This window comes from Brassica rapa, chromosome A09 (assembly GCF_000309985.2).
Source record: "Brassica rapa cultivar Chiifu-401-42 chromosome A09, CAAS_Brap_v3.01, whole genome shotgun sequence".
Taxonomy (NCBI): domain Eukaryota; kingdom Viridiplantae; phylum Streptophyta; class Magnoliopsida; order Brassicales; family Brassicaceae; genus Brassica; species Brassica rapa.
Genome location: NC_024803.2, coordinates 4,107,797 through 4,120,331, shown reverse-complemented (window position 1 = coordinate 4,120,331; position 12,535 = coordinate 4,107,797). Strand labels below are relative to the sequence as shown.

The following is a 12,535-nucleotide window of genomic DNA, read 5'->3' as shown; positions in this document are numbered from 1 at the left end:
TTCTTTAAAAGACTATAAAATAAATTGTAAATTAATTTAGAATATAATTGACGAACCCGGCGCGTAGCGCCGGAAGACCACTAGTATATCTAACTTTTGCTAATGTTAGTTCTTTCATTTAGATTTTAGACATACAAACTTCATTGTGGAATTTAAATCATTACAAAACTCGTATGACGGTTACAAACTCATATCATCAACAAAAATTTCTTTTATCATCTTAAATTGACATTTATAACTTACTGTTTCAGATTAAATATTCACCACAATTAAGCAAAAGGCCAGGGATATCTCAACCCTAATATTCTGAATTATATCCAAATTTTACAATGTATAAATAAACTATCGTTCCAAAAGGTTTACGTACGTACATTAAATGTCGCTTTATTTAGATATTTGTTTGTGTGTATATTATAAATCCCATATGAGCATATTATACTTGTCGTTGATCAAAAAAAAAAGTTGATCCAAAAAAAAGCATATTATACTTGTCATAGCTTGTGTGTCGATTGTCCAGCTAAACTATCGACCGTTAGCCCGGAAATTCAAAATAAGCAGCAAAAATATAAGATAAGAGCAGGTCACATGGTGAGGACTGTAGGATCTATTTTTGCTACCATTAAAAAAATCAGGATGTTGATAGGCTTGACCAAAAATCTATTAAATGATGTTCATATAAAATAGTTAACCCCATCTCTCTTGCAAATATTATATTGACTGCCCAGTTCGTGGGGATTAAATGTTCTGTTGGTAAATTGTATGAAAATACTTGAGATATATACTAGCTCTGTCTAATTTGGGATTATCCTTAAGTTTGACGGGAAAAAATCCTACATTTTGATATTTATTTTCCAGATTTGTAGCGTAAAACTTGAAGGTTAGATAAAGGCATAAAGCTTAATTTCGACTTGCGATACTACATATATATGTTTAGAGACCATTAATGGCGCATGATACTTTGATTCAAGCGTGCATGGTATGCTCATTATATGAAGATTTGAAATAGGGCAGAACATCTGGCACTAGGTGTATTAAACACAAAGTTGATGATAAATAGATTGATCCATCTATCTTATATATTGCTTAAATTCCCTTTAATTACATTTTGTGTTCAATACATCTAGTGCAAGATGCTCGACCCTATTTCAAATCTTCATATAGTGTCAGACAGTGTCGTGCGAAGGTTTTTAAAAGCCCGAGGCGAATTAAAAAAATTTACATGATATTTTTTTAAAAATATTTCTATTTAAATTCAAATTATATAAAATACTTTTTTTTGAAAAAACATATACATATATGTATATATAACACTACAAAGTTTTGATTTATTACCTAAACATTTTCTAAATTTTATGTACCAGACTTTTATAAACTAAAAACCAAACTATATATTCTTAGCGTTTTGGATTGAAATGTTGGTCGCTGTTAAAATGCTAAATATTAACATTTAAATTAAATACAATAAATTATATATTCAAAATATTATAAATTTTTAATCAAATTCTATAAATATATAAAATAAATTTAACTCATAATATATACAAAGAAGACAAATGTGGATCAAATATCTGCAGTTAATTTGAAGTAGAATCTTTATAGTTTTATATAAAATATAGTAAAATTGATCATAAATTAATTATTTTAAACAGAAGTCAAATTTAGAATCAAATAATAATAAAAATCTAACTAAAAGAATAATTAACTACCATGTAAATTTTTTTTTATACTTAGAGACCTTAAAAATTTTACAAAACTAGAGGTCTTCCGGCGCGTAGGGTTCGGATATTTTATTTGATCCAATTTTCAAAATCTTGTGTTTTGGTATTTAGTTGTTAGGAGTGATGTAGTTGAGTGTTGTTGAAAGGTTTTGCATCTTAAAAAGTGTTTAAATTGGTATAGTCTTTACGGGAAGTTAGTGTTTTTAAGTGTTTATATTTTGGAGTTGATATATGAGCGCATGTTTCGTATCTCAGTGTAATATCTGGTGTTGTATCCATGCGGTTTTCTTTATTTTCAATTTCGTTTTACTAAGTTATGGTAAAGGGGTTGAGCTCTTAAACTGAGCATTTTGAAAGAACTGATAAATTAAATTTAAAATAAATATTCTACGTCACTGGAAATGAATATCTCAGTAACCATCTTAGATCCTCTCAGCGTTTTTTTGTGTACATATCAATGGGAAGATCAATGAGGCATTTAGATTGTCGAACTTCTGTGAGGAAGATAAGCAATGCTGATCGTGATAATCATTCATGCGTTCACTTCTTCAGTCTTCGATAATCGTAATCATTCATGCATTCACTGGAAATTGATTGTTAGTAAATTTAATTATTTTAGATCAATTGAGTTTTAATGATGATTTTTGTTAGACCATTCTAAAATCACATATAAAATTATGAGATTTGTTTTTTTTTTAAATAAGAAACTTTACTTAAACATTCTAAAATGATTAGAAGTCTCCTGAAAATTATAATTTTAACTATTCTCAATAACATTAGTTTTCAAAACGTTTTATTAAATAGTAGGTTTTTTTATTTTTAATGACATTGGATTTCATACACAATTTATCAAATAGTAATTCTATAACATTCATTTTTTTAAAAAAAATTGTGCTTGTATAACAATAAATTTGTCATTTAAAACAAATCATCTTGACTATTTTGCATGCTTCATTGCATGGGAAGTATATATATATATTTTGTCATGTTATAGCAATGTTTTTTTCGTATTATTTTAAAAAGTATTTTAATGGGAAATGCAAAATGGAAACAAAGTAAGCAAGGAATACAAATTCAAGATATCTTGAACGTGTACCAAAAATCCAAAATGAGAAATTTAAAGGTTATGAAGAACATGAACTTGTAAACGCAAAGAACGTTTTGGTGTATAGCATGTTCTTTAATCCATGAGATCATTGAATCCCGACATCATCTTGTAGAACTCGATCAGCAAGAAGAAATGAAAACAGTTGGAGCAGACCATGGTATCAGCTCCCTCTTGAGGATGGCAGTTTAGATGTGGCCACATTTTCTGCATTGAACTCACATAGGTTTGTTTCATGTGAAGAAAGGGGCGTGCCATAGAACGCTGGAAATTTACCATGCAATCTTCCACCACTGAAATACCTTTATCATCGGTGAGTTTGTTGATGATTTTCACTCCGTTCTCAGTCTCGCCGATGGCCATGAGGAGAACACCATAAACGTACGTCCCTTGGATGTGACCATCCTTTGAAGCTATGTGGATTTGCTCAAATGGTGTTATTTTATAATAGAGTTATTCTATTATAGTATATAATGCATAAGAGATTATAGAGTTCTATTGGAGATGCACTTACTTAATTGAATGGTATTATATTGCGACAAAAAAATGGGTTTATTAATAGGTTACAAAACTATCACCAAAGACCAATCTCTTTTGCTTGTTGTTGTAATTTAGTTGTTGTATGAACTCTGGGTAATGGGCCGGTTTGGACCCACTATCTATTTTAATTTTAGTAATTGTTTCACAAAAAAGACCAATCATGCAAGCATGGATCTTGGTCCTTACTTAGACAAGAATGAGTACGAAATGATATTAGTTATCTAACTTTTGGACAAAACTATTTTTTATGTTTTTTATAGTTGTATATAATTTATATTTTCCATATAAGAAGAAGAGAAGACGTTGTTAATATAATCCAAAAAATGAAGAACTGAAGCTCTGTTTTCCGTCAGTAAAAGGAAGAACTGAAGCTCTGTTTTTCTAAAAAAATATATTTTTTTTTATCTGCAGGAACAACTTTGTTTTTCTTTTTTTTTTCAATCCAAATGTCGGTTGAGTTATAAAACAAAACCATAGACCACATTCTTTAAACAACTGTTTTTTGAAATGAATAAAATTCAACATTCTTTTAAAAGAAAAAGGTATAAAGAATTTTCTAATCGTGTTTCTTACACATTCAAGCAAGCAAAACCAGTCTAATGTCCGACGTCCTTGTTAAATCTATGAATCAAAACGTTCACTTAAAAACCAAAAAGAGGAAATACTAATCACAATCCAAATTAACTAAGATGAAGATCCAAAAGAACTTCATATAAAAAGATAAATGTAAAGTGTGTGAGACTATAGTTTTTCTTATATAAACATGATTTATTTCCGAGAAGGAACAGTGTGACAGTCTATTCTAGTATTCAGCACGGATCAGATATATGGGTTTTTGAAACTATATGTGATTTTTTTTTCGTTTCGTCTGAATCGACAATTTACAATCTGAATTGCTTTGAGACTATCAAGATAATCAATGTTCGGATTTTCAATAAAATATGTTTTTAGTCGAATCAAATCTGTTCGCGAAAATAAAATAAACTTTATTTTTAATTTTTTTATAATTTAGTGAAAACAAAAATATATTTTGAATGGTACCACAAATAATAGCGACATCATATGAGATCATAAAGTTTCGTGCGAGTGAATCGGGTGGACAGAGATATTAGTGTGAGAGGTTCAAACCAAATGATAAACTTATCATATTATTCTTTAAAAAATTGAGATCTTTATACTATCCTCTGTAGTTAAATGTTATTATACACGAACCATTGAAAATCAAAAAACCAGGAGCAGTGGTTGGCCGAACATGAGCAAGACATGCTGTAACACATCATCAGTTGTTCTTTCTTCAACTTGTTTGTCGTTGCTTTTGAATATTAGTCGACGGACATCACCCAATCGTTTGTTGTCTCTATCTTCATTCAGAGCATAACCAGGTTTTCTCCAAAACATTATAGATAATTTCCTTAGCTACAACAAACACTGAGACAAAATAAAACACACAGAAATAGCTTTCATCCAATTTACAGCAATAAACCAGTTTCACATTAACGATCAACCTTGCTTCTGATCTCAAACCACAAAACCTTCTTTAGTAAAGAAACTTTCTGATTGTTCACAACAACTAAAGTTCTCAACTCTTGAAGAGAAATCATACATCAAAAAAGGGTTTCTCTCCAGAGAAATAAGGAGAACCCCATTCCTTCGTAACTGTCTTCTGTAACATATCAAAGAAGAAACCATAGACCCTAGAGAACGTTGATAATTTAAACTTTAGTGAAAATCTTTTCGTTTCAGATATCTCTTTTTCTGCCTATGCCTTGTGTGCAGTTGATGCTCCTATAGCTGTTAGATAAAACCACCAAAGAAACAAAGGAAGTTCAGAAATTAATTAACCAAAACATGTGAGCATGAGCAATAACTTCTGGTTTCACCTTGTTTCTAGCTTTATTGATCTCCTGCAAAAATAAAGAAAAAGATATTGTTTTTTTTTGTTCAGACACTGAATCAAACCAAAACATGTCTTCAATTTGTGTATTCCTTCGAATTTAACTCGTGTTTTCTTAGCTAAATTGTTTTAATTTTTGTTAATCAAAGAAAACACTGCTATATTCTCCTGATCTGAAAAACCAAAATCGAAACCAATAAATTAACTGTAGACAATGAGATCAAAAGTAGAGACTCTAGACAAATCCAGAATGAGATGGCAAACTTGGTCAGCCGGTTTACTTGTCCAAACGGATCTAACCCATTTTCTTGGTGATTAAACTCCTCTTGAGTTTTAGAGTTAGTGATATCAGAGAAACTCTGTCTAACTCTTTCTAAACTGTAAAAGAGATGAATGTTGAAGAGGTGATATATACCTTCAATTCTTATCGTTGCCAACTTGCCATTATGCGTTTAGTGCTTTGACTCTTTTCGTTGAAAATGGTTTGTATACCCATAAGTTCCCCAACGTTATCTGCAAACCACCACTTAAATGAAGACTTCTTTCCTTGGTTATGTAAAAATGTTATTTGGTGTGCTTTTAAAGGAATTAGATTAAACTGAACCTGGCAAGTCGGTGTTTGTGTTAGCCAAATCAGATTGTGTCAAAGTTGCAGAACCACCAGAAGCTCTCTCTCGGATTCTGTTCCACCGTCGCAGCAATCTCAACGAACATGGTTTGGTCCGTAAAACTAATAGCAACAGGGCGTCAACAGACCTGATGTTCGTGTTGCTTGGTGTAACATCAAAAACTCTTGCTCATGATCTCTCTTTCAAGATTTCCCTAAAGGTGTTCAAGTGGCAAACGTTGATAGGCTTGGATTAGCGTTGACTGCGAAGGGGTAAGATGGATCAGAAAACTACAAAATCCATAAACTCGTTCTGTTAATTTGATAAACAAAGAGATATTCGACATACCTTCCCATTAATCAGCAGGATATCAATGCCCAAAATCGAAGCAGACGTATCAGACTATCAAGGACTAACATTAGATATGAATTAGGAGGAGGAGCGTTACGGCGTCGGTGAAGACGAATGGGAAGCGTTGCCGGGACAGTTACACAATTGGGAGGATTTGCCTTAAATCCACGGTTCCAAAAACACGGCAGTGCTCGTGACCTCGAAACGACGGAGATATGGAAGAAGGGTGAATCGTTTATGGGCCTATTATGCTAGATTTAACTACTCATTAAACATTTAAGGTCCATCTTCGAACTCTGCAGCGTGAAAATTAAAACTGGAGCCGCCACATTTAAGATTTGGGCTTAATCTGCAAATGTAATAAAAGCCCGGATGAAATAAACGGATTAATAGACCTGAAGCAAAAAAAAATTGGAAACAACTTAGTGTGCTGACACGTGTCACGAAATGCCCCACTCTTTATGGTGATGTGGCTGCAGGAGGTGAGAGAAAACCCAACTTTATTGTATAAGATTTGGAAATCCTAGATAAATGCCTTTTTCAATAGCGCACACTTCTGGTGTCAGATGGAGGGAGGTGTCGAATCTTTCAAGTAGGTTTAATTGCGGTTTCTCCCACATTAACGTCGGTTTTGTAAAAATGGCAGAATTGAACACTCATCGTTCGGCCTGTTTAAATTGAGCCCATTGATAAGGCCGAACTTTTTTTTGCCAACTGATAAGGCCGAACTTAATAATAGTAGTTGATATAATATCTGGTTTGTCAATATTTGGTTCAAAAGGAAGCAGAAATCAGAAGGTTGAGATGGCAAATTATGGTAGAAAGCTAGAAGCTATTTTTATCTAAATAAAATATTTTAATAAAAAATCTCAATAATTTTTAAAACTTATGTCGAAAGTCTTTCAAATACCTCTTAGGCAGATACCAACATATATAATCAAATGGTATTATTAAATGATATTATTTAAGAACAGTTTTTTTAGTTGAGGTGGATACCAACATAAACCCCATATTATTTCTTTTGTTTAGTATAGACTAAATCTTTTGTTGTTGGGAAATATTTGTTTTGCAATTTTTATATCAAAAACGATTTTGAGAACATCATGAAATCAATAAGATGGTAAACTTTATACAAAAACTTAAGATTTATTATTAAAAAAATTAGAAAACACTTTTTAAAAATTAATATGATAAAATTATTTATTTTCAAAGATAAATCTCTTTTTAGAACAACAAAACCTTGATTAATCAAAGAGTTCACTACAGTAAGAAAAATTAAAGTAAGAAAATTTGATTATAGGTAGTATTGTCTTATTAACTGTATAAGAAATACAATCATAAGATCATATTACAAATCATTCTTCATGATTTACGAAGAATTTTAAAGTTTGCATGGTTGAATAAACATACAATATAATGTTGTTTGCGATATTTTCTGGCTACTTACAAATTCAGGTCTATAACTCTGAATTTCTTTTGTTGATCAATCGACCCTCTCCATGGATCTATAACATTCTGTTCATAACAGAGATTGTAATTTCATCAACCACAGAAAAATCATATTATGAATTTGTCTCAAGGAAAAGGATGATGAAATTAATGAATTTGGTATCCAAAATAATATATATCTTTTTTTTTTCATTTGAACTAATTGTAAGCATAACTAAGTGAAAATCTCGCTTTTCCTTGAAATCCTTGAAAACAAAAATATACTCCATCACATAATAAGCTTAAGAAAAATAACCAATTTGAAACAAAATCTACAAAAAGAAACACTTGAAATTAAATTTTCCAAAAAAAAAGAGGTAATTAGATAATATTTTCAGCATTTTAATTCATAAGGATAAGATATGTAATTTTAAGTTGCATTGTATGATTACCAGTATACAACACTATGTCTAGAGGGAAAGGAGATCAATTACCTTTTGATGTAACTGGACATTCTCTTCTAACAGCTGTTTTTCCTGAAACGAAGATACATTATCTCACCCTTAATATATATAATGCTAATAAACAAAACTATATATACACATTATTAATATAGTAAATAGGATTGTACCTTTGCTTTTAGCTTCTCCAACTGCTCCTTGAACATCTGAGCCTACAAAAATTCCAACTATTTTCATTTCCATGATACAAAACACTAATATAGAAATTGCACATAAGTCTGCTGGATCGATGTTAATTTATTAACATATGTCGCCAAACCACTGCAAAAATTCCGTGTTCAAGTTCGTATCTAAATGAAGACAATAATTTGCTAGACGGTTGAGATGGGAAAATATTAATCTCAAATTGCACCTGTATATTTTCGCAAGATAACATCGTCATAAATATTAAAATAGATGAAATATATACCTTTCTTGCTCGAACCTCGCCCAAACTTCTTTGAAGTTGACTATCAATTTCTTGAAGTTCTTGTAGAGAACAAGAAGAAAGTTCTTGACCCAATAGCTTCCTATACAAACGCAAAAGGGAGTTAACGACAGCATAATTTTGTTAAAAACTCCTTAGTAGTTCTTTTATATGATATCACATATAGCTTTTCTTGGATTCATATTCCCCCACTGCAGATTGTAACTTGCGTAGTATGATGAGTATTTTTAATAGAAATTTTGATTTCTTATAAAATCCAGACTAGTTGTGAAATATGTTACAATCAGTTAAGTCTAAATATATTAATTCAACTCAACATATATATATGTCAAGGGTTTTGTACCAATAATAGGGCATTTAGTAAAGAGTAATTCTTAAATTCGCCAACAAGACAACTTCGTTAACAAATATAATACATTAATGGCGCTATTAAGGCTAGGTTTCCATGATTGTTTCTAAAGCAATTGTTGCATTTGCTTTTACAAGATCATTTATATATTGTATAAACATCACATCTTTTACATAAAACATTTCGTAGTGTTTTCATAAAATACTTTGTAAACTATATATAAATGCAAACGTTAACCACAAATGAAAGCTTTGATTTCTTCTGTTTTATTTGGTGTTTAAATTTAAAGTTAAATCTAAGAGATGGTGGAAAAAAAAGGCTAAGGCATTATACCGCTTGTGAAACTCAAGGAGTTCAATCTTTGCGATCATGTGGCTTGCTTCTTGCTTCAATTGCTACATTACGCCCACAAAACGAAATCATAGGACGCAAAAGGAAGTAAAAACATCTTTGAGTATATGGCGAATACAAACTGTTGAACATCATCATTTAAAATCGTTTCAAATGTTCCACATTGTACCTAGTGCCAACATATCTTTCAAGATTTTGGTTTGGTAGGCAAGGGAAAAGTCAGCAAAAGTATCAACATCATGTTGCTCCAAAAAAAAAAAAAATCTAGGACATCAGCCAAAATATACCATCTACATAAAAGAGAGGTAAAAAATAATATCTAGATAAAAGAAAAGAAGAAAAAATTGGTAACAAACCTGGATGTACATTTCTGAGTACTGGTTGCTGGTTTCATGATCGTTTCTGTACGTGTGGTAACGTTCGATCGTATTCTGCATGCTGGTGATCAAAACATAGACATCTTTTTAGAAATTAGAATTCATGTATCTTCATTGTTTCTGTGTTTAATCTCTAATTAAATCTACTACATCTGATATTTAAGATAACACGTGTGGCAACGAAACCTAAAAATCTACCTTTTCTAGTAAAGATTTACCTAAAGCCCTACCTACAAGTTGCACTACAATGTCTTTTGGCTATTGGTAATAATACTCTATATGCAGGTAACTATTAAACCCATGCCACATGAATGCATAATGACTCTTCTTATATTTTCTCCTTTATTAAGTTAATTCAAACTGTTTTTGCAAAATTTTCCCTAAATCAAAAAAATTGAATCTAGAATCATATTATCCATTTGTTAACATATAATTTGAAAAATATACTATCATAGAAAAACGATCACATGCCTTATCTACTTAGATCTATCTTTGATTACAGTACTACAAGATTTGATTATTTCTTTTGGTCAAGCTTTGATTGGTTTCTTCTTGATTATAAAGTATACATGCTCTATATACACACAGACTGCGAAATAGTATGCAAGAACACCTTAATCAAATGGAGAAGAGCACACATAATTATCATGCCTACAAAAGTGGAGCCCAAACAAAGACATAACGAAAACCAAAAACGATAGTACACAAACCTAACTAGGGGCATGAAAAAGTAAAACTTATTTTCATTATCAATAGACCAATGGGTTAAAAAATATGCAAGTTGGTACGGATCACACTAAATAATCATCTAGATTATAGTTTGATTCCATTTAAAGCTAGTTCCTATGTTTTTTTTTTTTGTTCACACTTTCAAGAAATTTTTGAAACCCTAGACACACACATAGTTTATATGAAAAGTTCAGGTAGATCAGGAAAAGGAGTTTGTCTAGCTTCCTCACCAAGTGAATATTGAACTATAGAGAATATGTTGTATTAATAGGGGGGGGGGGGAAAGAAAATATTTAGGATTCAGTCAAGGATCTAATCTCATCAAGTGACAAAATCTAAGGTAGTAGATTTAGTCAATTGCCATGATTCAGAAAAATTCAGACTAGACACATGCCTAATTGACAAAATAATAGTACAAAACAGTAATAAAAGTAAAAAAAGAATTGAGAAGAGAATTAAAGAAGCATACTCAGAGCTAGAGAATTCGTATAGCCTTCCTCTCTGAGAGAAGACGATGAGAGAGACTTGAGCATCGCAGAGTACGGAGAGCTCATAAGCTTTCTTCAACAAACCATTTCTTCTTTTTGAGAAAGTCACTTGTCTACTCGTCGCGTTTTCTATTTTTTTCATCTCTATCTTTCCTCTCACCATTTCTCCTCTTTGAACTTTTTTTGGTTCGGCCACAAGATCTGTAAAGATTGGAACCCTAAACCAGCCAGTGACGGATTAACATAGTCATAAAAGAGAGAAAGAGAGAGAGATCTCACCCAAGAGAAAGTTTAAGTGTCGGCAGAGAAACTAAAGAAGAGGTAAGGTAGCAGCGAAGAAAATTTAATGTTTAATCAAAATTTTCTTAGGAAATGATCATTGTGAGAGATTTGTTGATAGATTCAAAGGAAAATCAAGCTGATGAAGAGAAAAAAGAGCTGAAATTCGACAAAAAGGTAAGTGGGGATTTTTAGGAACCCTAGAATGGTCTGTGAGAGAAGGAAAGGGCAAGTTTCTTGATTTTTTATTTGATTTCTTTTGGTATGGGCCACAATAAAATGATGTTATTCTTATTTTTATTTGTGTTCTTGGTAATAATAAAATTAAGTGTAGAATCTATATATATGTTCTGTCCATATCTTCTCCTCACCACATATCAGAATAATTGGATGCCACCAAAAGAAACATGATAATTCTTTTTTTTTTGTGCAAAGATAATTCTTGTTTTCTATTTCTTAGAAAAAACCAGCCAGAGTTTCTTTTGAGTGGTTTATATTTTTGCCATATCTTACTAATATTTATTAATAAATACATTATTAATTTAAAGACCAACAAAATAATTTATTGTCATACACTTACAAAATCAATAACAAATTTAACATAAAACTATTTATATATGATGCAGTCTTTCACTAAAGCATATATATCTATATTATTTGTTATGTAAATATCTTAGAAATCTCTTTATGTACAATTTTGGTTGTGTTTTTTCTTTTAAATTGCTTTCATTAATTATCAAGATCTTAAACTATGTTTATCAAAGCATAGCTAATATATAAACTTATAATTATCGTGACTATTTAATAATTTTTTTTATTTCAGAATTCTTAATTAATATGTGTTCAAAAATTTATCTACTGAAAATATTATTATTATGGATAATAATACAATATACATTAATTGTTTTTGTCAATTTTTATTAAATATTTTTGAATATTTTTGTTATAATTAATTCATGTTACGGTTAATTGTATTAAAATTATATTAAAATAAATTTAATTATTCATTAAAAATAACTATGTATTTAGTTTGTCTAACTTTTAACGTGAAACCTCGAATGCAAAAAATTAATTCGCAAATAATAGAAATAATAGTATAGATAGATAGATATGTAATGTTTTCTAATATTTTCATGCCTTCTAAGGAAACTGCGAAATATTTAAAAACTTTCTATCAGATATTTCTTCCTCAAGCTACTCAGAAAAACTATGATGATTAACAATATTTTGAGAAAAAAAAGTTATGGTTGAAGTAAGGGATAATAATAAATAATAACGATTATAGTTGTGTACCAGCTGTTATAGTATTTCAACTATTGACAAATATACTTCAGAAGGATTTAGTCAAAAACAAAAATATACTTCAGCAA

The 12,535-nt window shown here is 30.5% G+C and overlaps 1 protein-coding gene across 8 annotated transcripts; it reads right to left on the bottom strand.

The window, feature by feature from the left end:
- Positions 1-2,709: 2,709 nt before the first annotated feature.
- LOC103837402 (MADS-box protein AGL42) lies at positions 2,710-12,197 on the bottom strand. Of its 8 annotated transcripts, none has more exons than XR_004450878.1 (13): positions 11,166-12,161; positions 10,868-11,087; positions 9,649-9,730; positions 9,275-9,336; positions 8,575-8,674; positions 8,276-8,317; positions 8,139-8,180; positions 6,214-6,565; positions 6,014-6,127; positions 5,862-5,938; positions 5,673-5,770; positions 5,244-5,267; positions 2,732-5,154 (listed from the first exon to the last, which is right to left on the bottom strand). XR_004450878.1 is itself a non-coding variant. In XM_033278891.1 (9 exons), exons 2-9 carry the CDS (start codon positions 11,047-11,049, stop codon positions 5,149-5,151), a joined length of 540 nt encoding a protein of 179 aa, XP_033134782.1. In that variant the 5' UTR covers positions 11,050-11,087; positions 11,166-12,176; the 3' UTR covers positions 2,710-5,148. The 8 variants fall into 8 exon arrangements, 3 of the variants coding, with proteins under 3 accessions (XP_033134782.1, XP_033134781.1, XP_009112008.1); XR_004450879.1 differs by having other exon boundaries at positions 6,014-6,079; XR_626910.3 differs by having other exon boundaries at positions 5,862-6,127.
- Positions 12,198-12,535: the final 338 nt, after the last annotated feature.

Excerpts from the sequence above, each read along its gene's own strand:
- LOC103837402 (XM_033278890.1), bottom strand. The coding sequence starts at position 11,049 with ATGGTGAGAGGAAAGATAGAGATGAAAAAAATAGAAAACGCGACGAGT. Across the intron at positions 9,731-10,867 it reads TACGAATTCTCTAGCTCTGA|CATGCAGAATACGATCGAAC; the intron begins GTATGCTTCTTT and ends TTTGATCACCAG. Across the intron at positions 8,181-8,275 it reads TGGAGAAGCTAAAAGCAAAG|GAAAAACAGCTGTTAGAAGA; the intron begins GTACAATCCTAT and ends TCTTCGTTTCAG.